The 26568-nt window shown below is 41.6% G+C and overlaps 2 protein-coding genes across 4 annotated transcripts; one reads left to right on the top strand and one right to left on the bottom strand.

The window, feature by feature from the left end:
* The first annotated feature begins 1545 nt into the window (after window positions 1-1545).
* On the top strand, window positions 1546-16322 carry LOC139657554 (septin-7-like). The gene is made up of 10 exons (XM_071535435.1): window positions 1546-1642; window positions 1840-1974; window positions 4614-4731; window positions 4937-5029; window positions 5999-6095; window positions 10329-10380; window positions 10575-10700; window positions 11370-11505; window positions 11840-11985; window positions 13144-16322. Exons 2-10 carry the CDS (start codon window positions 1919-1921, stop codon window positions 13181-13183), a joined length of 864 nt encoding a protein of 287 aa, XP_071391536.1. The 5' UTR covers window positions 1546-1642; window positions 1840-1918; the 3' UTR covers window positions 13184-16322.
* Window positions 16323-18194: 1872 nt separating this feature from the next.
* Window positions 18195-26122, bottom strand: LOC139657562 (C-C motif chemokine 3-like). 3 transcript variants are annotated; one of them, XM_071535449.1, is made up of 3 exons: window positions 25791-26021; window positions 19250-19373; window positions 18195-18611 (listed from the first exon to the last, which is right to left on the bottom strand). In XM_071535449.1, the coding sequence occupies exons 1-3, from the start codon at window positions 25945-25947 to the stop codon at window positions 18512-18514; spliced, it is 381 nt and encodes a 126-aa protein (XP_071391550.1). In that variant the 5' UTR covers window positions 25948-26021; the 3' UTR covers window positions 18195-18511. The 3 variants fall into 3 exon arrangements, with proteins under 3 accessions (XP_071391550.1, XP_071391551.1, XP_071391549.1); XM_071535450.1 differs by lacking the exon at window positions 25791-26021 and adding an exon at window positions 20968-21122; XM_071535448.1 differs by lacking the exons at window positions 18195-18611; window positions 19250-19373 and adding exons at window positions 24512-24693; window positions 25556-25679 and having other exon boundaries at window positions 25791-26122.
* Window positions 26123-26568: the final 446 nt, after the last annotated feature.

Raw genomic sequence — 26568 nt, 5'->3', positions numbered from 1 at the left:
AAACGTGAAATTTATGGGAGCGGATTGTGGGAACGCGGGGTGCCGCGCGGGCCCTGGTATGTCTGCTGTGTGTGTGTGTGTGTGTGTGTGTGTGTGTGTGTGTGTGTGTGTGTTTGGCTCCAGCCGCACGGAGGCAAATTCCAGTCCCGCACGGCTTTCACGACAAAAGTGTTGAATCTTGGAAGTATTAACAGTGCTGTGTGTGTGTGTGTGTGTGTGTGCCTCATTAAATATACAGTGAGAGCACGGGCATGTTTGCATACACAAGACGATACAGGAAGGTGAAACAGGTATACTCTGTAGTGGCAAAATATCACACCATACTTAACAATTAACATTCAGTGTAAAGTAGGTGCACTAATGGCACAAAATGGTTTCCTTGCATTGCTTTGTCTTATTATGATATTCTTTGTTTTTCTTTCATTTGTTAAAGCTGCACTAGTCTCCCTTAATTGTCCCTATTTGCACAAATTATTATCATTATTATTATGGTCAGTGGTTGAGCAATTCAAAACTGAAATACAAACTGTCTCCTAAACAGCAGCTAGCAAGAGAAAGCTGGACGCCACACACAAAGAAGAAGACATTTAGTTTGTAGGGGATGAACAATTAATCAAAATTTTATCGAAATCGCAATATGGCCTACTGCAATTTTCAAATCGCAGGAGGCGCAATATTTGTTAAAGGTGAAATGTGTCAAAATAGCATTTTAAAGTAAATATTGTGGTGCTGCAGAGATGTCCTGGCCTACACATCATATTCTACAGACTTAAGAAAACATCTTTGTTCGGTACAAAATCACACCATAATCATTTTAATATGTTTTTCAATGAAAATGAGAATAATGATGTAAAAATTATCATTCCCTCTAATGTCGCGAATCATACCGCAATTGCAATGTCAGTCAAAATAATCACAATTAGGTATTTTTTCAAAATCGTTCAGCCCTACCAACATGCAAAATTGCCTAGAGCAGCTTTAATGATAACTTCTGTCATATTGGTGTATTGTGCAATATTGCTGTACACACTAGAGACGCACCAAGATGTGTCATACTGTGTACCAGGCTGAAAGAGGAAATGAGAATTTCCCCTACACCAAAAGCCATGATGGCATGTCAGAAACGAAAGGAAATCGACTTGCTTTTCTGCCTTTTTCACACAGTGTGAGGCTTGGAGGAAAAAAGTGGCATGGATATGATCTTGTTTGTTTTTTTCTCCAGTGTCACATGGCGTAACGCATCCTCTGCTCTCCGCAGAGCGTCTCCCAGCAGGCTGTGTGGGTGCGCTCGCAGAGAGCGTGTCGATGTGTCACCAGTGTCCTGAGTGGGAAGTGGGTAGTGTCATGCGTTTGTGTTGACACACATGTCATGGTACCAGCGTTTACTCTGAAGTCTACAAGGCCCAGAAGGACTCATAACGTTTTAGATGGAGGGGTTTGGGATTGAATTAGGTTTAGGTTACAGGTTAGGGAATGAATGGCAGGTAATGTATGGGATGTTGTATAGTGTACTAACGTGTGTGTGTGTGTGTGTGTTATAGGTGGAGCAGTCTAAAGTGCTCATTAAGGAAGGGGGGGTCCAGCTGACACTCACCATTGTCGACACACCCGGGTTCGGAGATGCAGTGGACAACAGCAACTGGTGAGGAACTACAGTGTGTGTGTGTGTGTGTGAGAGTGTGTGTTGGCATAATTCGGGGGGTTTCCATAGATTTACATGCTTCCTTAAATGCTGCCAAGAGACCAACTGTTTAACATTTTCTTTTTCCTCTTTTCCTCCCTCCTCTCTTCCTCCTTCCTCTCCCCTTGACCCCCCCCTCCACCTCCCCATATTCCCAGCTGGCAGCCGGTGATCAACTACATAGACAGCAAGTGCGAGGACTTCCTGAACGCCGAGTCGAGGGTGAACCGCAGACTGATGCCAGACAACAGAGTCCACTGCTGCCTCTACTTCATCGCGCCCTCTGGACACGGGTACCGCACGAGATGAAATCATTTTTATTAATCATTTTATCATTTTTGTAAGAAATAATAGACTAACAAAGTGTTTTTGAGCGGTTGTCGTTGTTTATTTAGCGGAGAGTTTTCCCTACCTGTAGCTGCCTGGCCGCGGCGTCTCACGTTTCACTCTCGAAACGGTTAGCCAATCGGAACAGAGGGGTCGTTAATATTAATGAGTCTTAAAGACACGGCGACAGAAACGGCCTGTTCTCGGTAAGGCTCAGAGAGATGCTGGAAAATGAACGTGGAGAAATGGATGGAGAGTGTTTTTGGTTCACGACACCACACACACAGCTTTGAATGGACCTCAAGACAGAAAGTGGAGAATATGGGACCTTTGAAAGTGAGAGTGTGTCAGACTGAATATCTTCTAATGTGAGAAGAGGTGAGGTGAAATGATGTAAAATGAGATTAGGTAAAATGATGTGAGATGAAATGAAATAAGGTAAGGTGAGATGAGGTAAAATGTGATCAGGTGAGATGAGATGGGGCATAATGAGATGAAGTGAGATAAGATGAGGTGTGTGTGTGTGTGTGTGTGTGTGTCTGTGCCATAGACGAGGAGGCTGCCAGCGAGCGTTTGTGACCCACAAAGGTTATATAACGCCCACCGTTCTGCTCATGCCCAGTAGTGGCGCTGCTCTCTCATCGCTGCGGCCGCCCAATCACAATCCAGGCTGCGCGGAGGCAGTCATCTCTCTCTCTCTCTCTCTCTCTCTCTCTCTCTCTCTCAGACAAACACACACACACTCTTGTCTTCCCTCATCTCCCAGTCTCTCAGATAGCCACCGCAGCTCCGTTTCCTCAAAAAGAACCGAAACCCGTCAATATAAGAAAAGCGGAAAAATCACATAAATCCTCTCTGGTTCGCTGTAGGAAGATGTCTACAGTGTTAAAAGAATTACTAATGCAGGTGATTTTTAACACATAAACCCATTCCACTGAGATGAAATGGCTTGAAAGGATAAATCCCCCCCCCCCCCCCTCAATCCCCTCCTCGAGATGTTTGGTTCGAAATAGTAAATCTAGAAAGAAGCCCTCTCTCTTTGATTCTGAAGGACTGACACCAAAACCTGACGTTTGCCATTGATGCTTTAGATCGCTGAAAAATATTCCGCTGTCAAACTCCATTGTAGCTGCTGGAAATACCTCAAAGTAACGTTATGTTGTCTGTGTTTGGCCGGTTATCTACGGGAATAAAAAAAAATACACCACCATATAACAAAATGGACCCAGAAATGCAAGGAACATCACCAATAGCAGTTTTTAACGTAAAATCTTGCTTAGTGCCGCTTTAATAAACTAGGAAGGAAGAGCATTTTTTTTTTTTTTCAGGTCATGGCAGCACTCTGACCGGAAAGTCACGGGGGGAAAAGTCATGGTCAGTTCAGCACCTCCTCCTATATCTCCTCCTGCCCAGACCAGACATACCGACTCCTGCATTATCTAGGGGGGCACATTCATTCACTATAGGATGCTATACACACCATCCTGAGCTGTCTCACACACACACACACTCGCACACACCAAAGCATGTGAGCAAACTCTGCACTGACCCCATTCTTACTGAGTTGTTAGTACATGTAGGATGAGACTGTCTCTCTCTCTGTGTCTCTCTCTACCTCGTACGCCCCTTCTGACCGGTGAACAGCTGTTCCGTTGCTCTCTTTGTGTTCCTGCATTCCTGGGATAGGTAGCCCTCCTACCCACCCTACCCACCCTCCACACACACACACACACACACACACAAACATGTAGGTGTGTAGTTTGCATGTACATAAATCTCAACATTCAAACACACACACACACACACACACTCCATACACACAGCCCACACCTCCGGGTCCTTCCCTCGCCATCCCGCCGACCCGCCGTCTCTGGCCCGGCGCGGCCCCAAGAAGAAGTCCCCTTTTGTCCCTCCGGACGGAGACGGAGCACCCATGGGAGCGTCACAAAGACGATCCCTCATCAACCCACCATGACACGATGATCGGTCATCACCAGAGGAGAAGAAGAATACATTAGACGAGAAGTCAGTCACGCTCGGGCCGGCTTCTTTGCTCTCCATTGTTTCTTCGCTTCCGGGCTGCATGTAGGGTCCTCGCTCGGCCCTCTCCTGGCGACCCGGTGAATTACACCCAGTTTCAGCAGTAAGACAGTGAGGGAGGATGATGGAGATTCTTCCCCGATCGCAACTAGTCAGTATGTTTTGTTATTTTTATGTCGGACGTCTGACAAATAGAGAAATCGTTCCGGTGTGGTGTGGTGAGGATTTTACTCAACAGCTTCAGGGGGGTGTTCATGCTGTAAAAACATGCATGAAATTGTATTCTCTTTATAGACTTTAGTTCTGGTTACGGTGGTTCGCCCTGCCTTAAGGAGCCGTGGAACCACCTGAAAGAATCCCATTGGTCTCGACTTCTCGTCCATTTCACACTCGCTAGGTGGAACTACTGCGCGTGAAATGAAATCACGTCGGTAGGGGGAAAGCGCGGAAATCTTCATCGGCGTTTGACGGGCCGGTGGCAGAGGTTTCCCTGGTCGCTCAGCTCTGTAAGAAATGAATGGAGTTCTCAGTGGTTCTCATAGTTCAGTTTCTGTCTACCTTTCAGCCTGAAGCCGCTGGACATCGAGTTCATGAAGAGGCTCCACGACAAAGTCAACGTCATCCCGCTCATCGCCAAGGCAGACACGCTGACCCCCGAGGAGTGCCAGCTGTTTAAAAAACAGGTGGGTGTGTGCGTACCCATCAGTGTCCAAACATGGTGGCAGAGATGGTACGGTATGTATGCCTGCATTTAAGTGTCCAAGCATTGGAAAACCCTTACTAGTGCTACTGGAATTCTATACAAGCTAGTTGTGTGTGCAGGCGTATGATGTGTGTGTGTGTGTGTGTGTTCTACCCCTAATTTAATTTGTTCCCTCCATTCCTCAGATTATGAAGGAGATTCAAGAACACAAGATTAAGATTTACGAGTTCCCAGACACAGAGGACGACGAGGACAGCAAGCTCATCCGCAAGATCAAGGTAGCGGACTAGTTATCGACAACATAAAAGAATCAAACGCTTGACATGATTTAACTCCCCTAGGAGAGAGGAAGCAATGGAGAGAGAAGCACAAACAGCCAAAAAGTCAGTCTGTCCGTTGGTCAATATCCGTCCCCTGCAGCAGCCTCTGTCCCATTTCCCCATGCCTGGCAGTCTCATTACATAACTGACCATCGATACTAGCTAGAAGCCCAATTGAATAACTTTCCCTGGTAATTGTCATCAGTGGCGACCATCTGCCCCAGAAACTGTCTAGTAGCAGTCAGACCCATTACAATTTCCCCAAGTAACTAACACCTATGCTGACAATTGCCCCCACAGTCACCGACTGATGTTTACACGATTAAAAGTGATTCGATGTCAATCTGTTTAAGGCAATACCGACATCTGAACGCTTTAGTCAGATTATCTTAAAGCTGCACTAGGGGAGATTTCTAGGTAAAAATACATCCTGTCTCTTCAGCCTAGATCACAAAGTGGGTCTGCAGTAGAGAAGAGTGTCTCGTCCCTACTAATAGAGACGTTGTAGATTCACCCTATTTGCCCAAATTAGGTTCTAGTGTCATATCGTCACCGGTGGGAAATCTTCTCCACAGAGGAAGAGATTAGTCAAAACTTCAGAGTGAAATCCAAAGTGCAGTGAGCAGAGAAAGCCGGACTCGCCAACGTTAGATCTTTTTCCCTCTCTCGTCTCTTTTGGTATCTTTGGTACAAGTTATCACATCTCTGTAGCTTTAATTAGAGCAAAGTCATAATTAGCGTAAGCATAACCCCAATTAAAACATCGAGGCTTGGCTCGGCTCTTTGAGGTATTCCGAATCAAATGTTACAGAGCAAACGTAGAGGAAGCGGAGGGTTCGGCGGTACATGCTGACACACGCGGTCCAAGGACTTACCGTACCAAGTGAAAGAATTGTATGCGTACGTGTTTTTTTTTCCCCGCTCCAGGAGAGGATGCCGCTGGCGGTGGTCGGCAGCAACGTGGTGATCGAGGTGAACGGCAGGAAGGTCAGAGGTCGGCAGTACCCGTGGGGCGTGGCAGAAGGTAGGTTCCGCCCAGGGTCCGGGTCCAGGCACCAGCATCCCAAAACGGAAAGACAGGGCTTCCATTATGTGGCCAAGCTGCAAAGGCTGTAGTAGGAAATGAATTACTCTTGAAATCTGGACAGCGTTTTTGTTTTTTTTCCCAGTTCTCCAAGAAGACATTTGTGACTTTTATGTCGTTGCACCTTGGTCAGACAATGCCAGTTGCGAGACGGAGGCTGAAGCATGTCGGTGTTGTTGAGAACGGTCACTGTAACATCTCTATGGTGCTGGATGGAGCATGATATTCCTGAGAGTGTGGGACACGGTGCATGTTCTCCAAGAAGACCCCCCCCCCCCCCCCTTCATCAGCTGATAATGTAATAACTGCTGAATAATGCAATACCTTGGCAAAATGTCCCTCTGTTGTCAGTGGGTTGAAAATGTCATAAAACCTGTTAGAGTTTTTTCACTTTGACGATTTATTACCTTATCTGGCAGTTATTACCTTATCACTTTCTACACCCACCCTCCTTCCCCCTCAGCACACACACACACACACACACAGGCACGCACCCCTCCTGGTAGTGTGTGTCTGACACCGACGGGGATTCTGGAAAAGGAGGACAGACACAGTGTTTTATGGGATATGTTGTTCCAATATGGCAGCAAGCACGGACTCACCCAATAGGCATCAGAGATTGACTTCTGGACTGTCACCTTCTTTAGCCACAGTGTATTGTTGTTGCTGTTAGTGGTGTGATTTTAGTTTTCCATAAAGTTTTCATTTGTTTATTTAAAAGTCCTCTGAAAGACAATATATACAGTATATATATATCTATAAAAAAAATATACCTTTGTTACTCTGTGGTTGACCGTTAATCAGTCTTTCACTTTTTCATTCTTTCTTTTTTCTCTTTTTTCCTTTTTTTCTTTCTGTCTATTCTTTTCCATGACTGACAGAGGGCATTTTTGGTAAACAAAACCATCTTTCACTTTTTCCAACCTCATCTACGACCCCCCCCTTCCTCCTGCTCCCTCAGAGTATCCTCCATCCCTCCATCCCTCCTCTCCTCCTCCACCTTTCTGTTGCTGTGCTGTCTCATCATTAGGCTGATGGTCAAACCGATGCTCTAATCAGACTTGGGCTAAAAACTTGAAACTTAAAACTGAAATATATACAAATACTTAAAGGAATACACTAAGTTTTTGGTAGATTGTCCTGTTGGTCAATTTACCCGTTAGAGAACATAGACACCAAAACCATCCATGTGTCCCCAGTACATCATTGACACTTTAGCATACACTATGTTGAGTGATAGGAGGCTCCATGCTAACACGTTAGCATACACTATGTTGAGTGATAGGAGGCTCCATGCTAACACGTTAGCATACACTATGTTGAGTGACAGTAAGCTCCATGCTAACACTTTAGAATACACTATGTTGAGTGACAGTAGGCTCCACGCTAACACTTTAGCATACACTATGTTGAGTGACAGTAGGCTCCACGCTAACACTTTAGCATACACTATGTTGAGTGATAGTAGGCTCCACGCTAACACTTAAGCATATTGTCTACTAGTGACACATGGATGATTTTGGTGTTTATATTCTCATTGCTTAACAGCTAAGTTGACCAATGGGGTAATCTCTCACAAACTTGGTGTATTCATTTAAAGTGTGCTTAAATATTCTCCATCAAACATTGCAGAATTTGAAATCCTACCTGCCGGGTGTTCCCAGCAGGTTTACAGCTTTCGCACCTGAAGTAGTTTGGTATTTCCGAGCTATTTCGTCTATTTTGTCCCAGGTCTGATGCCGTAAAATAGTCATGGAGAAAATTAGAGGCTGTTTGGTACTGATGCTACTGCTGCAATAGAAACATCACTTCCTAACTCTGTGGTTCCCTTCTTTGCTCCTATGGTATCACATAGAGTAGTACCATTTAGACATAACCCTTTACCACACGTGATTCAGCTCACTGACTGTCCTGTTTGAGTTGAATCGGTTGTGTTGGTGCGGGCTGAGAACCAAAGTGTGCAGGCCTAGCGGTATCACTGGACCAAGGACTGGGATCCACCGTTCTAACTCATTGCTTATAGGTTCATGAGCGGTTTATGATAAGTTAGTTTTTTCCAGAGGGGCATGTATAGTCTTCTTGTTTAAGTCATCATCAAGGTAACATGTTGCTTGGCGTCACGAGTTCTCGCTCAGCAGCATACATGGATTTTGATTTGGGAGGTTTAGCATAAACACATTTCAAACCTGCACACACACACTTATGCATGTTTCAAAATCAACGGCTATGTGCTCTTGACTCATAAAACCAACGCAGTTCATCATCATGGCCTAAATAAACATTACTAGTAGATTAAGCACTAAGGCTCAAAACACCTGATGGACAGAGATGCTTTTCCAATCACATCCATGTCACATTGATTGACAAATAGAACTAAAATGACATGGATGAAACAAATATTATCCATTTTGAGTATGCATCAGGTATTTTCTGCCATCCATTTACAAATAGGGTTTGTATACTATTAGTTACAACCCCTGTTGTTTCCTATGACCCTTGATCCCACGTAGCCCCTCTACTTGTCCCCTCATTGACACTAGCGCCCCCAACTGGTCATCCATAGACCCTCATATAACACCCCCTCCTACACACTCCCCCCCTACAAGCCCACTTCTCTTTAGCCAGTCAGCTTGGACACGTGCAGGTTATGCTGTTGATCCGGGCCAAATCTGGGCCGAATCTGGGCCAAACGAGGGCCGATACTGGGTCAGAACCAGGCCAAGTCTGAGCCGTAATAACCCAGCTGCTCCAGACCCAGATTTTGCCCCCCCCACTGGGAGTTGACAGTAACTGAAAAACCGTACCCCCCCCCCCCCCCCCCTCCGTCAGAGCTCCCTCATCAGCTAGAAGAGGCAGGAGGTCAATGGCTGGCTTGGGATGCCAAGGGGCGGGACTCCTTAAGTTTCATCAATGGTAAGGTGTCCTCCTTATTCGCTCCCCTGATGTTGATTGACCACCGGTGGGGCGGAGGCTAACCGATAAGGAGCGTTGTTTTTGATGAGGCCCGAGGGCGGAGATTCTTCCTGCGACACCGCACACATCCTCAGCAGCAGTTCTATCTGCGGTCCTTTTCCAGAATCCCATCTGACCCGTGTAACCGTGTCTTTTCGATGTCGAGATGAAAAAACTCACAGTCACCTAACCGTCCCGAGTCTGACAACCAGCCCGACTCCGTTGTTTGCCGTTGTGTGACCCCAGAACTGTCTCTCCCTCTTAACTGTCTGGCTTGTAATGGGTTTAAACAGCGGGAAGGCTGCGATCAGATAGGACGCTTTTTTTTTTTTTTCTCCCGCTCAAACACAAAGCTCGTTAGTAACAGAGAAAGGAGCGTTACATCACTCTGGGCGTTACGCAACAGAACGTTCGCTAGCGTTTCTAATTAGAGGTAGTGACAGCTCTGCTTGCTAATGAAGAAGAGGAAGAGGAGTCCATTCTGAAGCGGAGGATGTAGCTAAAGTTAGCGTTACTCACCAGGAATCTGTAAGAGGCTTTTTTTTTTTTTCTTTTTTTTTTACGTTTTTTTCTCTGTCTGACATTCATAAAAGCGTCCTATGTGATCACAGCCCAACGTCTTTCTGAACTTTTATTCAATTTTTTTTGTGTGTTTTTCTTTATACTACTCTGCAACATACTACTCTTTGTACCACTCCTCTTTTTGCTGTTACTTTATACCTGAAAAAGACCTCTCAGTGTTCCCCCCCCCACCCTGGATAAATGAATGATGAACGAATGAACTTCATGTACTGTACTGTGGTGTGTGTTTGTACCGTGAGCTCTCCATAGAGATTAATGCAGCATTAACTTTTTTTTTTTTTTATCCGTGTGCTGTTTTGTTTATGTTTGCCATATGGTTTGTTTGAAATGTAAATAATATCCAACATCTCACCAAAAATACAAGTAACACATCCATCTCCTGTCTGAAGACATAACAAGCCAGAGATAAACCGCCATTTACCCCAAGTCCCAAAGGCAGACCTTTATAGTACATGCAGCAATAGCATCTATAAGTATAATATCTGTAGAACCTTTTAGTTAAAATTCAGCTGTAGACCGGATATGGGATTATGGGAAGTCACGCAAGTGTTCATGTGAGGTGATTCTAATATCTGCCTCTCTCTCTCTCTCTCTCTCTATCTATCCTGCTGCCTCTCCTCTCTTACATTTTCGTTTCAGTGGAGAACGGGGAGCACTGCGACTTCACCGTGCTAAGAAACATGCTCATAAGGTGAGACCGTTTTCCCTACTATGTCATCACTCGTTTTCCTCACTTTCACTAAGCTCTCACCCCCCTTTGGCTCGGCTCAGGTTTGCACAGAGAGATGTCTCAAGTTAGATCAGATGTTCCAGTTGAAACTCTCACTCTCCTTCCCTTCCGTACCCCTCTCTCCCACGCCTCTTTTTTCCCCTCCTCTTCCGCAGGACCCATATGCAGGACCTAAAGGACGTGACCAATAACGTCCATTACGAGAACTACCGCAGTAAGAAGCTCGCCGCCGTCACCTGCAACGGAGTGGACGCTTCCAAGGCCAAGGGGCAGCTCACCAAGTAGGTTCATGCACAAGACACCGAAAACACTGTGTGATGATGAGTGTGATGATGCCACAGCGCCCCTCTGTGGTCATGTTTTTAGGTGGCATTCAGCATATAAGCATTTGGAGAGTCTTGAAACTCCAGTGGGTGAGGAGTTTTTGCCCCAAAACAAAGTTCAAACCAGAAAGTTAGTTCTGAAAGCCAGAAATTCAATCTTGGTGTGACTAACCTGGTTAAATGGAATACACTGGTACTCAAACTGGGGTGCGGAGACCTTCAGAGGTCTTTGATAGGGTTTGCAAGGGTTCCCTAGCAAAATGAGGCAAGTTCCCCACTGGTCACGGAATTTCTGGAATATCACAGAATGTAGAGCGGTGTATTCCAGACAGGGAAAGTCAGAACATTTGATCAATTCTGTGGAGAAGTCAGGGAATATCACTGAATTTTACAAATGGGTCGCTTTGCAGGAATATAGTAGAATGTGTTTGACTACTTTATTCATTGCATTAGATGGTTTTCAATCCAACTGGAGTGGAAACCAGGCTGTTACTGTTTAAGAAAAACAACATACTGTATAACAAACCAGGAAGGAATAAAACTGATAGGTCACGGAAGCACTTCTGAAGTCACAGAAAGTCACGGCATTTTGGAATTGGAATTGACCTTTTGACCTTTGGCCAACAGGAGTCCCCTCGCCCAGATGGAGGAGGAGCGGAGGGAGCACGTGATGAAGATGAAGAAGATGGAGACGGAAATGGAACAAGTATTCGAAATGAAGGTCAAAGAGAAAAAGCAGAAACTGAAGGACTCTGAGGCTGAGGTGGGTCTGGTTTCTGGTTTTCTGAGTCTGAGTGTGAGAGAGAGTGAGAGAGATGAAGATGGTGTACGATACTGTGAGTTTTGTATCCAAGCTGCCAATAGCCAACAATTTGTCCCAATAGTGGATCTTTAAATTTGACCATATTTGTGCCAAAAAAAATCCATAAATATTCAGCCTTTCTTCCAGCATTTTATTCTTGTAAGAGCGGAAAAGCCTCTGAAACAGCATTTAGACCATCATAGGACACTAAAACTCTCTACTGAATTAATAATTAGCAAAACAATATTTTTATTCATAATAATAAAGACATATCCATGCCACCGTCTGCCCTCAGCTGGAGCGACGTCACGAACAGATGAAGCGGAACCTTGAGGCCCAGTACAAAGAGCTGGAGGAGAAGAGGCGAGTGTTCGAGGATGAGAAGGCCAACTGGGAGGCCCAGCAGAGAATCCTGGAGCAGCAGAAACTGGACGCGTCCAAGTCAGTAACACACACACACACACACACACACATCCGATTGGTTGGTTGATAAATTGCCAAGGTGGCCGATTGGTTGATTTGAAGGGAAAAAGGCAGTCAGTCAAAGTCCAATCAGTACTACTTTAGGAGAAAAAAATATGAAATTTCCTCTGACCAAACTGTGTTGATGGCATGAACATTTTATTGAAAAGAAATAGGCTTATGGAATACTGTTAAAGTTCTAATGTATCTTATCTATTAGTAACATTCAGTAATCTGTGATCTTTATCGACCTCTACTGGCAACCAGTAGGAATTGCAACAACATCTATAGAACTTACCTATTACCACTTTAAATATTGATGAACTTGCAGTACCTATTTTCCCCCCATTTACTTGAATTTGAGACTGTAGGGGTTAATGATAGACTGTACACAAATTACAGGGTAATTAATGTGTAATTACATAGAAATTGTCAGGAAGTAACTACCTCATCACCCTATTGAACCAAGGAAAAGAGCAACTACATCAGTAAAATCAGTGTAGTATTTAGGTATCAAGCTTGACTTTACTTGGCAGTACAGTTCCCATGGTGTTATCTGGTACTTTCATAATGGGTATTGGAAAGGTATTACAGTATTACATGGTAATTATTCAGCAATGATTGCACCACCCACCTCAGTGCTACCGGGTTAATTTACCTAAACGCACAAGGTTATAGTATGAAAGTATCTTGTCTGGCAGAAAGTACCCAAATATTACCGTACAAAATAATATTGTTGTAATATATTTTCCCCATCTTGTGCTTTTACTCCATTGTACCTGACAGAATCCATAATGTGTAACTCAAGTACTTGAAATGTCAGAAATATACTTGCCACTATACAGTATACTTGCCACTAAGGTACAGTTCAGTCTGTTCTTAGATAGATATGTACATTCATACATTATAATTATGATTCTCTGTGTTTGAAATTAAGTTTTTGCGAAGTTTTTGCGTATTTTTGCGTATTTGCATTATAAAATATTTTCTCATAAGCTATTTAGGATGGTTATAATGCACTCATAATGTGCTCATGGCACCTTATAATGAGACAAATAAACTAGACCAAGTGTCATAACACGATAGACATGACGATACTGAAGTGGTTTTCTCTTCTCTCCTTCTCTCCTCACGCAGAACGATGGAGAAGAACAAGAAGAAGGGGAAAATCTTTTGAAGCGATGCGGCCCGCTCCTTCGGTTTTAGAAGAACACAAACTCGTTTTTCTCTTCGTCCCCTCTGAAGTTCACAGTACCTATGACCGTCAAAACACACGCGGGCACACACACACTTACACCCTTACACACACACACACACGCATATATACTGTAACACATTCCATGACACGCACATTCCGGTTGTATGGTACTTTAACATGCAGCACGTGTGGCACGGTGGTCATGCCATTCGAATTGGACACACACACACACACACACACACACACACGCTCTCTACAGGGTTTTATCTGTCCAAACCGTTTCATATTTCTTGGGGGAATGCATGTGTTTGTGAAAGTACCTTCCTGTTTCCTGACAATGAGGAAAAGCCCGAGTTCCTCTGAGCTACAGTATGGAGTTACAACATGGCAGGGACCATGCATAGCCATTTTCTACACACATAGTAGACGTATCGTATGTTCTCTAGATGTTCCGTAGATCTACAGGTAGACGTACTATCCCTCTCCTCTGCGCTCTTTCTTTTCCTCTTCTCCAGATCACACCTTTAACGCAATAAAGGCCTAGAAACACACGAGCGTACGCGCACTAACAGCACCCACGGGTGAAAACCTGGCACATAACGGACGCCTTGAGATGCAGTGTTGTTTACGAGAGGGTGGAGCGCATGTGAATGAAGGTCAGTCGGGTGGGAGTTCTCGCTAAAAACAAGAGGAGTGTGTGTGTGGGGAGGAGGGAAGATGGTAACAAGCCAAGTGGAAATGGTCAAAGGCGGGTTTCTGAGTACGGTGGTAGGTGTGTGTGTGTGTGTGTGTGTGTGTGTGAGAGTGAGTGAGTGAGACCAGAATGTGTGTTTAAGTGAACCCTGTGTTTGAGGTCATAGATATTGCCTGTTAATGCATTCAGAACCATCATACCAATTTCTACTAAACAGAAGACCGAGATAAGAGATAAACTGTGTAACAGTAACCATAACATTGTCTGTTTAATTGCAACGTGTGCTTTTTTTTTTTTTTTTTAGGTTCCTAAATTACCAGAGTAAACGACCATTTTCCTATTTGAATAGATGATGACGTTATGCAAAAGCCGCATGGGTGTCTATAACTTTGGTTACAGTGATTACGATGTTTTATATTGTGATATAAGTGGTGGGTGTTGTCAAAGCCCTGAAACCTGAGGAATACACCAAGTATTTTGATAGACTGTCCCATTGGTCAACTTAGTGGTTAAGTGATGAGAACATAGACACCAAAATCATCCATGATAGTGGCTCCATGCTAACACTTTACCATACACTATGTTGAGTAACAGTAGGCTCCATGCTAACACTTTACCATACACTATGTTGAGTGATAGTGGCTCCATGCTAACGCTTTAGCATACACTATGTTGAGTAACAGTAGGCTCCGTGCTAACACTTTAGCATACACTATGTTGAGTGATAGTAGGCTCTATGCTAACATTATAGCATACACTATGTTGAATGATAGTAGGCTCCATGCTAACACTTTAGCATACACTATGTTGAATGAGAGTAGGCTCCATGCTAACACTTTAGCATACACTATGATGAGTGATAGCAGGCTCCATGCTAACATTTTTGCATACACTATGTTGAAAGATAGCAGACTACATGCTAACACTTTAGCATACACTATGTTGAGTGATAGCAGGCTCCATGCTAACATTTTTGCATACACTATGTTGAAAGATAGCAGACTACATGCTAACACTTTAGCATACACTGTGTTGAGTGATAGTAAGCGTTATCTCAAGTTTGGTCAAATTTACACAAAATTATACAAAAATAAGACCGTTTTGAACTAGAAGTGTTAGCATGAAACCTACTATCACTCAACATAGTGTATGATAAAGTGTTAGCACTACAGCCAATGATCTACCGGGGACACATGGATGATTGTGGTGTGTCTGTTCATCACAGGTCAGTTGACCAATGGAACAATCTAGCAAAAAGTTGGTGTATTCCTAAGCTCCCCCTCCTCCCTTTACCTGAAAGACTGTACAGAGAAGTCTGCCAGCTCGGCCATAGGTTTGTCTCAGACTTATCTCCAAAATATTATTCTCCAAATCCTTCCACACGCTTTGCAGTGATTTATTTTTTTTCCCCCCCTGGCATAATAGAACCAAACACAACTTTACCCTTCTGCTTTCCTGTCAGACTCATGTCAGACTCATGTCAAATATTCGGTAAAAGCATTTTTTTTTTTTTTTTTTTTCGTTTTTGAAAGGATAGATGGAATATATTTTGTCCCGGGTCCGAGTCGGTGGCGAGTTTCGGCGGAAGCAGCGCACTGTGCGACACCTCTGAACCTTTAATGTACCTATCCAAGAGTTGTTCTGTTTTATTTTCATACGATGACGATGATAATAATAATAATACTGTATGTACGGCTGAAGGACTACGACTCCTTAAATCCCTAGTAGTTTTCTTAAATGGCTCATAGATGAATCCGTTATTTTAGTATAGAATTAGTTTTCCAAACTTCGTCTTCAAGATTCATTTAAAACAAGACGCTAAAGGGACAAAGTCAAGCGTACACATGCTCACAAACAACCTGCACATATTTCCTGTATGGATTTGTTTATGGCACACACACATAGTGTATACTAGAGCCTACTCAATGGCCAGTTCCTGTACATTAATTTCTTTGGGGCGGGGGGGGTTTTGCAGAATATGTCACAGCCTAGAATAACAGCATAACTTTTCATTCCGCCTATAGATCCTGTCAGATGAATCAATGGATACACACACACACACACACACACACAAACTCTATGCCAATGGGTATACCTTCTCAGGACCACTCTCTTATGCTAGATCTTCTCTCCAGTCCCGAGAAAAGTCATTCTGTGGTCCAACAAGTAAAAAAAAAAAAAAAAATCTCAGCTGAGTAAAAGATCTGTGACTGTTCCTTAAACCGTTATTGAACCACTCCCCCTTCCGATAACTCCTGGTTAAGCTAGATATGAATTTAGGTGGATTTTTTTTTTTTTTTTTATTATAATAATTTTCTTTTTTTTTTTATATGTACACTGTTTTCTGCTTCTCTTCTTTGTTTTATCATCTGTTCTCTCTCTAACTGTACATGATTAATATTAAAGATGAGAAGGTTATGCTTAATCCTCCATGGTGTGCTAGTGTTCTTTTGAATGGTCTCACACATCAAATATTAAATAGTACTTCCATTTAGAATCTTCCATATGATGACGATTGGAAGATGATATGAGTTCATGGATTACTGATAAACCATTGTGTCACACTAATATCAATTCCACAGCTCATAATACATTTGATATCTTACAAACAAAAGAAATATTAGGATTCCACTGGTAAATGCATTGCTTATAAGGTCCTCATTACCTGGTTATACCAGATTCATAATGCATTATAGTGAATTGTGACATTTTCTGATTCCACTATGATGGAATTCAAACATCCTTATGATGTTACCAACAAATAAATAGACCCTATAGGTAATTATATTACTTAAAACAGTCTTACAACCTGCTCATGCCAGATTCAGAATGTATTATAGAGTATTGTGACATTATTATATTATTATAGTTATGATGTAATTATAATGTACTGTAATTATAATAATGTACTATAATGTACTGTACATGATGCATGTATGGTGACTGATAGTGTGTTAACCAGCCATTAACAATGTCTTATAATGACTTATTAGCACCACTTTAAGTGTTACCCAATATTCTCTCATGGTACTATAAAGGATATGTTTGGTGATTTTGGACTTATATATATTTTGACAAACCTTGTTTGGACTTATTGTTAGCAAGAGACCTAGCAAGGGAACTCATTGTTTGAACCGACAGCTAACTCTGGAGTCAATATTGTCTGTCGGTCCAAGTACTACAGGTAAGTAAGAGACTAATTACGTATATATAGGTACAAAATCACCAAACTTATCTTTTAACACGTTTGAAGCAGCAGACTACAGGTTCTGTGTTCATTGCAGTATCCACTAAAGGACTACACTGACTTTGGCCCATTGGTCTTTTTACCCAATATGTGACGAGAGGACTGGCACCAGAATCATCTCTGTGAGTCCAGTGGATAGCTCTGTCCGGATGCTAACACTTTAGCATACAGTATGTTAAGTAATGCTAGACGACTAGCATTATCCAAAGTATGAAGATAAACCTTTTAGTAATCCAAAGTTGGTATTGGTTTTTATTCTATGGCCTGTAGATTCAAAACTCTTGAAAATAAATTCATTCATTAATCTCAATGTAACTGATGCAGCAATGGTTTAAGTTTGAAAAGATAATGGTTGGCGTCAGTCAAAACAAAAAAGTGGTCTTCATCATTGGGGAAGTCCGTTACGAATCAAGAGCATGAAAACTTTAGCTGTCTGACTAACTTCACTCACTTCCTGTGTAAACAAAACTAGTTAGGCTACACTTAAAGTCTCTGTAGCTTTAGGCTGCATTTAAATGAACTAACCATCCAGCCACCAAGTTCTCATTTTCCCACTTTGAGGATAATGCTAGTCGCCTACCATTACTTAACATATTCTATGCTAAAGTGTTAGCATGCACACCGGACTGAGCTATCTACCAGAGACACAGAGATGATTTTGGTGCCAATCCTCTGGTCAGACATTGGGTAAGGTGAACAATGGGCCAAACTCCCAAAAAGTCAGAGTAGCCTTTTAATGGGTAGGAAGCAAGTACTCCTGAGGTCTCCCACAGTTCAGTTGCTAATATTGATCTTATCCTAGATAATATAAAGGACTGCTGTGTCCCTTTGGGATAATGATGGCAAAAATTCCACCAAAATATATTTTGAATGTCATTCCAAATCATGGACAGTTAAATCTAAACTAACAATCTGTCACTAACAATCGGACAATGAATACAAGATGCCTACACATTTGTGGACATTGTGACAGTTCTCAGGATGATATAAATACATATTACATGTTATATATTTATCATTTCCATTTATTAAATGCATATATGAGTATGTTTTATGATGAGATGAAACTTTAATGATCCCCGTGGGGAAACTGGGTTGCTGCAGCAGCAAATAGTAACAGGATACAGCAAAAGAAAAACTGACTATAACTCACAATGAAGCCAAACAAGGCTCTATTCATGTTTATATTCTATTTTTACAATAATTGATTGTTCATTAAAATGGATAACACCATTACAAAAATAATGCATTTTAAAATAGAAATGTATTCATTGTAATAAAAGATGCTATCAATAAAGAGTGCATAAGCTAATGTCAGACAGAGCTACTGTATATCGTGCCTGACATTTGTTTAATGGCTGTTTGACTACTGACGGTCCAAGACCTCTTGCAGTTGGTTGAAAAGTGTCTGCAGCCACTCCACACTCTGGCTGTAGCAGATCTGTTTGCCTTTGGCAGTGTGGACCCTGCAGGGGTTCAAAAAGTAAAGACACAAGGGAGAAAATTCATCAACATCACAGTTAGATCTCTGCTAAAATTCATTTGGTCTCATTTTTATACAGCAATATGTTGTTATTAATCCAGGACCTAAGAAAAGACTGACACCTATATTTACTTAGTATATATGTCTATTCAGGACCTAAGAAAACACTGACGCCTATATTTACTTAGTATATGTGTGTATCCAGGACCTAAGAAACACTGACGCCTATATTTACTTAGTATATATGTGTATCCAGGACCTAAGAAAACACTGACGCCTATATTTACTTAGTATATGTGTGTATCCAGGACCTAAGAAAACACTGACGCCTACATGTGTATGATTATTTGATATATTATTGTGGTTAGTATTTGAAATTAGGTGATATATAATGGTTATAATTGTTATATGCTATTTTACTGATATGTAATAAAATTTGTCTTTGTCTGAAATATTACATTTATTTAATTTTACATGAGGAGGCAATTTTGCACCTAGGTCGAATCCTTATTGTGTTATATCAGTTAGCAATAGAGCAGCATAACAGACATTTACTTATATGAAAATGTCGTAGATGATTAATTTATGGATTGGACAAGTGTTAGAGTGAAGCAGACATACACAAATCCCTTTTCTAGGCATCTGCTGTGGGTCTTCTTGATGTCGATGATCTTGTTTTTCGGGATCCTTGTCGTGGAGAATTGGAAACAGCATGCTCCAGGTTGCCAGACGTTCACTGCCCGAGCTGTGAAAGCCATGGGGATCAATGTATGGATATTAACAATCTGGCAATGGAGTCATAACCTTCCCAAGTCATAACATCCTTATTCAAATCATTTGTAGTACTAAAATTGCGGTGTTAATACACAGTTTTTACAAGGAAAGTGAGGGCTTCACATGCCTTGTTTTCACTCGTTTTCCTATTGGTGGCATCTATTGGTTGTTGCTATTAAATCCTTAACTAAGTTAGATGTCAGTTAAGCTAGGTACTCATATTCTCTACTCTTAAAATAACAAAAAATTAAATACATCTATGTTTAAAAAAAAAGTTTAATTCATGTTTCTTGTATTAAGTTAAAAAGCACATACCTTTCATAATATAATTTTTTATTTTCATTTTCCATCATAAACACAACATATATAATCATACAAAGACAAGACAAATACAAAGACAAAATACATGACAATAAAGACAAATACAAGACAAAATACATGACAATAAAGACAAGACAAAATGTATGACAATAAAGACAAATACAAGTACGTGCTTGCAATTTTTTTTTTTTAATGCCGTTATCTCAAGATCACAAGTTAATTATCTCGTTATCTTGAGAAAACGAGCTTTGTTATCTGGAGATAACGAGATAATCAACCCGTTATCACGAGAAAACAAAATGTCGTTTCCTCTTACTACTTAGAATGTTTATCAGAGATCAGGAGTGCGACTAGGAGAAGACTAGCAGTTCTGAATCCTCCCCGACAGTCATGACAGTGACCTTGAAGGCTGAAATCAGGTGTGATAAAATGAACCAGACACTCATTTTCGAGTTCTAATTATCCCGTGATCTCGAGAAAACAAAAGTCGTTTTCTGGTGATAAATTATCTCGGTATCTCGAGAAATCGGCCTTTTGTTTTCTCGAGATAACGAGATAAATGAACCGGTTATCTCGAGAAAACGAGCTTTGTTATCTCGAGATAACGAAATAACTAACTCGTGATCTCGAGATAACGGCATTAAAAAAATAATTGCAAGCACAGCCGTTCTCGGCTTCCGTATACAAGACAAAAGACATGACAAAAAAGACCAAAAAAAACGGCATTTCATGATCCTGTATGAAAATAGAGGATGTTTTTCCATATCTCTCTTGTTTCTGTATCATAATTCTCTATAACCTTAAAGTTAACATCATTTCATATGAAGTTGTTTTAAACAATATATCCATCCATACTGTAAAAAGTGGTGCTTTAGTAGTTTTAATTCCCAAACCCAATATTTTAAAATGTACTCTATTAATTCCCTTAACTTCAGATTTGTCGGCTAAAAGGCAAAGAATAGCTTGGGAATAGAAAAAAATACTACTGATCTGTTTTCCTCAGCTACTTACAATGACATTAACTTTTATTTAGCTTAAAAGTGCATGTTAGCTAAATTCATAGCGTTTATCATATTCTATTTTTGAGCTTTACAGAAAGAGATACCAATAAAGTCAAAGAGAATAGGTTTATTGTAGGTCACCACCTAGGTTTTGGCATGGAGTCTTAATGTAGAATTCTAATGCAGGTATATGAGAATTTCATGTATAGGGATCTATGTGAGAGACTGGACCAACAGACTTACGGACAGCATTGCAGCAGCCTGAGAGCAGCAGCAGTCCCAGGGTCAGGCAGAGAGTCTTCATGGTGTGATGTTCCTCTGTCTTTGCCGTCTGAGGAGATCTTCCTCTGATCTCTGAGCGTCTTCTGGCTGGATGACGCCGACTTCATTAGTCATCATACTCTCAGTATCTCTCAATATGCATATTCATGAAAAAGTCTGAAAAAGTCTCCGCCTTTGCAAGCCACCAGCAGCAAAATTACCAGAGTGTGTGTTGTGTTGTGTTGTGGGTTGGCAGGAAGCTTAAGGGACACACCGCCCCCCCCCCTGAGAGAGTGAAGATGAGATGAAACATCCCACAGTGAACCAGTGGACATTCTGCATTTTTTGCATGAATAGTATTCAGATGCATGGTCAAAATGACACGTATAATATTGATTAAAGCTGTTCATTCAACACCGTTTTATAGAAGAAATTCAAAGAATGCAAAAAAAAAAAAACAAAAAAAATACAAAAGTTAAGATGAACAAAAAGGACAGATTATGAGGAATTCATTGCAAGAGGCAGATTGGAGTTTTAGCTCTACAAACACTTCTTGGAGGCAGAGCTGCTGTGGAGGCAGAAAGAATCTCATTGGTCGAGTTAAACTCCAATGGGCAGAGCCAAAGAACCCCAGGTTTTTCTGGCTACGTAACATTCGACTGAAAGAAAGGAAGAAACTAATATTCAGGCAAACAATCATTTACTGATTGGAAGCCTAGTGCTCTTGCTACTAACATACTAAAAATGTTATCTATGTCAGAGGTTCTCAACGTAGGGTCCGGGGAACACCAGGGGTCCTTGAGGGGGTTCCAGGGGGTCCCCAGCAAATTGATGAATTGCTAAACTTCACTATTATTTCATTTACAAGACGTGAACACAATTAGAGAATGTAGAAGAATGACTGTTTTGATCATAGTTTCTCTGTTATCTCTCTACCTACAATACAGATAGTCATGGAATTCTGGACAAAATCATATCTAACAATAAAAATATTCTCAGATTTGGGTCAGAGAGACAAAATCTCATCAAATGAGGGTCCGTGGCTCTAATGTGGACTAAATTAGGGTCTTTGATATGAAAAAGATTGAGAATCACTGATCTATGTTAGCTAGTTATCCTAGCTGACCTTCCAAGTTCAAACTAGCCATGCTAGGCTATTGCTAGCTAGGAAAGCTAGTTAGCTACCTGCTGACTGTCCAGGATCATATAAATGCCGTGGTCATGAGTGAATGATTGCCATTCATATTTTTTATTTATGTTATTTATATTTTAACCAGATCTTGAGTTTGCCAGTTAGCTAACTTAATTACGCATTGAGGTTTAACTCTTAACTAGCAAACAGAAATGATCTGATTGCTAGTTGTTTCATCTCCTGCAAAAGGAAGAATGTCATTAGCCTGATCTCATACTCATACTCACACTTTAGCCTGAATTCATACTTTAGCGTGTGTCACTGTGGGAAAATCGAGTTAGACATTTAGCTGCTAGTCAACCACAGGAAGGTTTGGGCCTACACTTCTGCTTCAGCTCCCTATGCAGAAGTTGACTTTAAAACTTCTAAAACTTTAAAAGTGTTTTAGAAGAGGAGACTAACCTGGTTGAATAAATGCTACATGAACATGGCAACAAAATGTAAAGTGCAACAGACACCACCCACTTATAAAGTATTGAAAAATATGTCATTCAATATGTCATTCAGGGCATTAAGAAGGCCCCCAACCATAATTAAATATTAAATAATTAAACATAGCATTGGCATAAAATTGCTAAGGGTGCCCTTCATATACACAGAAAACTCAATGAGTGTAGTTTTCAGGTTTTTCTGCTCTTTTATGGTAGGCCTCTGAGTTGTAATATTAGTCTTAGTCCAACAAGGCTTGAAGACTGAGCTTTTTCAAAGAACTGAAAGACTTTTTTTTTATATTGTTGAACTTCTGCTTCTGTTCTGGTCTTCTTTTCATGTGCAGTTGTTATTCTTAGAAAAATCACACCTACAAAAACCTCAGTTGCTCGATTTGGTAAACATCAACTAGCCTACACGCCTAATATGGCCATGTATGACTACATGGCCATTGTGCTTCTGCCATGTTCTTCTGTGCCTGCTGCCTGAAAAGTCACACCTGACCTCAGTGTTTCTTGTGGTTGCTGATTCACATATGAATGCTGTCGGATGTATGCTGAAAATGCTCAAATATACCCATGCTAAAAAATTTTACTCCTATGCTATATCATATCAGCCTTAACCGATTTCCCTTAACCAATTAAAGCTTCATCTAATCTAATCTAATCTAATCCGTGAAGATTAATTCCATGATCATATCATAAAACACTACAGTAAAATTCCACCACCTTTTCAATCACCGGTATAAATAGACTGTTGTTGACACGCCACTATCGAGATGTGAAGATAAAACTGCACGATACCACAGACCAGCAGCATCTCTTGATGCTATCTGTAAAAAACAAGTTTGCAAGCTATGTTACAATCTTACCTATCTTGCAATTCAAGTAGTACAAATTATTTTGGCAGTTTTTGCTTCCCACAGAGTACGAACAGTGCTTGTGTGCACACAAATAAACGCACACAAAGAACTTGATATGGAGGTGTATACTTTTCAGTAATGGGTACAAATTGCAAACTTTAGTTCAACAGCAAGTCCAGCATCCATGATATGTTTGACTGATATATTTTCTGATATTTTGTGCTGATAGTCACTATCTTTAGTATCCATCTTTTAATTTGTCCAAGTATTCAGTGTTTCTCCCAGAATGTTGCTCTTGTCAGGGTGGAAAAGCCTCTGAAACAGCATTTAGACCAGTGATTCTCAACCTTTTTCATATCAAGGACCCCTAATTTAGTCCACATTAGAGCCACGGACCCCCATTTGATGAGATTTTGTCTCTCAGACCCAAATCTGAGAATATCTTTATTGCTAGATATGATTTTGTCCAGAATTCCATGACTATCTGTATTTTAGGTAGAGAGATAACAGTGAAACTATGATCAAAACAGTCATTCTCCTACATTCTCTAATTCTGTTAACTTCTTGTAAATGAAATAATAGTGAAGTTTAACAATTCATCAATTTGCTGGGCACCCCCTGAAGGACCCCTGGTGGTCCCCGGACCCCAGGTTGAGAACCGCAGATTTAGACCATCACGGGACACTAAAACTCTCCACTGAAACCCAGACTGATGAAATGATTTTCGTGTCAGCAGCTCTTTAAGACAGGGTGACCACCACACCTATTCAAGGCCAGGGGAAACTCTGGCATACATTAGAGCTTTCAATTAAAATTTCAATCACAAAACACATAATTGAACGATTTAGTGAATAAATAAAATGTTTTTCCTGTAGCTGTGGTCAGGGTGGAACCTCCATCATATCAGACGCACTGACTGGGTAATATCTGATATTTAATAAAAGGACAATATTGGCAAAGCAATATATCAGTCTAACCCTAATCCTATAATATATTTCCATTTAATGTACACAAACAGAAATACACTTTATAGCAAAGAACTATTTATTGGAATATACAAAAACAATCATTTAAGCTTGCAAAAAAAAGACATTGATTAAATACAATAATATATGTTCAGGCATGACGACCGCTGGCCTTGGTCTGGTGGAGCTTCTTGTAGGCATCTGCAGCCAACTGGAAAGTCTGGCTGTAGCAGATCTGATTCCCTCTGCTAGTATGGACTCTGCAGAGATAAAAGAAATCAAGAAATTGTCAGGGGTGCAGTGACTAGGACCCGAGTGCAAAGACCGGCAGCAAGAGGAACCGGTTCAAGCGAGAGTTTTAATGAAAAAAGCCAAGGTAGAAGAAGAAGACAGAGCCCAACACGACAGGTAACCGAAGACTACGAACTCGCAAAGACTACAATGAACAGAGACAAGATATACAAACAGACGGATTAAACAAATGAGGGACAGCTGGCTGGCAGGGGAGAGTCCGGGAGGTGATTGGTTGGAAAGCAGGCTGGTGAAGGGGGAACAAGGTAACGGGGCTAATGGGCTGACGGGAGACAGGTGTGGTGGAAGCAGGAGGGGGAGAACAGGTGAAGAGGGGGGAAGTCTGAGGACATCTGGTGGACAGGTGGAGAATGGCAGGACCGGGGAGTGAAGAGTGAAGGGAGAGAGAGGCAGGTCAGGAGGTGAGGCAGGAAATGGGACAGCCGGTCCCATGACAGAAATTCATTACATCTCTATAAGAACTGATTCTAGACTCTTTAGGAGATAGTGAAAATTTTTTCTCGTGCCGAGTTTACATGTAGGTTATTTTTCTAAGACCAAACACTTTTCTTTACAGCCTCAATGCAGTTTACCCACTTTTTTTATATCTGAAGAATAGATTTTATCCACCTTTTTAGACTGATGTAAACCTTTATGAGGTAAATTCATAGCGTACATCACAGTCAGTAGGGTCAAACTGATGTAAAAAAAAAAATATGAGAATAGGGTCTTTAAAGGGAAAAAAAACTTTATATTGGTGGTTATTGATTGGAGGTCATACTTCTTCAGCACTTCATCGCTGGTTGCGAGACACAAAAAAAAAAAACTCACATGAAAGCCGGTGTTCGGCAGGCCCCGTGGGTTTTGGTGATGGAGACCATGTTTGCCGGTAACCTGTGCGTGGAGAACCTGAAGCAGCAGGGTCCAGGTGACGTGCTGAAGCGAAGTCCCTTAGCTGCGAGGAAGGAAAAAGGTCGGCTACAGTCAGTACAAACATATCTGCAGGAAAACCGAATTGTGGATGATTTTCATTCTCACACACATATACACACAAAAAATCACTTACGCAAGGCGTTGCAGCAGTAGACGGTGAGCAGCAGCAGCCCCAAGCAGAGAGTCTTCATGATCTCGTCTATGTGTCCGGATGATGCTCTCCTGCCTTTGCTTGTGATCTCTGAGTGGCCGTAAAAAAGTGGCCGCTCCCTATATAACGCGCTGTCCATTGTTTTCCATGAAAAATCGATCTTGCCGTTGAATCATCAGAGCAGAATTTCCCAACACCTCTTCTGCTTTCCACCACGGGTGTTTTTTTTTTGTTTGCCTAGTTAGGGAGGGGAAGGAAGCGAAAGGGGACAACGGCGCTATTTTTGACGCTGAAGATAACATCACACCCCGCTACCACAGAGCGGTGACGCGTCTGCAGCATCTCCGTGTGTGTCTCTGTATCTGGGTGCACCTTTAGTCAGCAGAAAGGTTATCTTCAAGTGGAGGGTGTATCTCAAGCTTCATTTCATCATACTCATTTAGCAGTCTGAGATAGAATCCGGGCTATGTTTACAGCGTGAAGTAAGCTTAAGGTAGACATGGACGTTGGCAGCAGGGCTTGAAAGAAAACTTTTTTGGCTCACTAGCCCAGGTGGCTATTGGACTGCAGAGTCATAGGCCAATCGCACAATATCACCTGAATCTCAACTCAGGATTTACAGCTCAGAAATTTACACGCGCAAAGCCAAAGTTAGAAAAAACACTTATCTGAATATAATTTCGGAATCTGCTGAAGTCACCTCTAACAACTGAGTGCAAATAGCAGGTAGACCTCTGAAGGCTAAGCACATCATGAAATA

This window comes from Centroberyx affinis, unplaced genomic scaffold, assembly GCF_046629955.1.
Source record: "Centroberyx affinis isolate AG114_WGS23_722 - 3 ecotype Tasmania unplaced genomic scaffold, CSIRO-AGI_Caff_v1 ptg002710l_1, whole genome shotgun sequence".
Lineage (NCBI taxonomy): Eukaryota > Metazoa > Chordata > Actinopteri > Beryciformes > Berycidae > Centroberyx > Centroberyx affinis.
The sequence above is the reverse complement of the archived record's forward strand: the minus strand, read 5'-3'. Positions and strand labels throughout refer to the sequence as shown.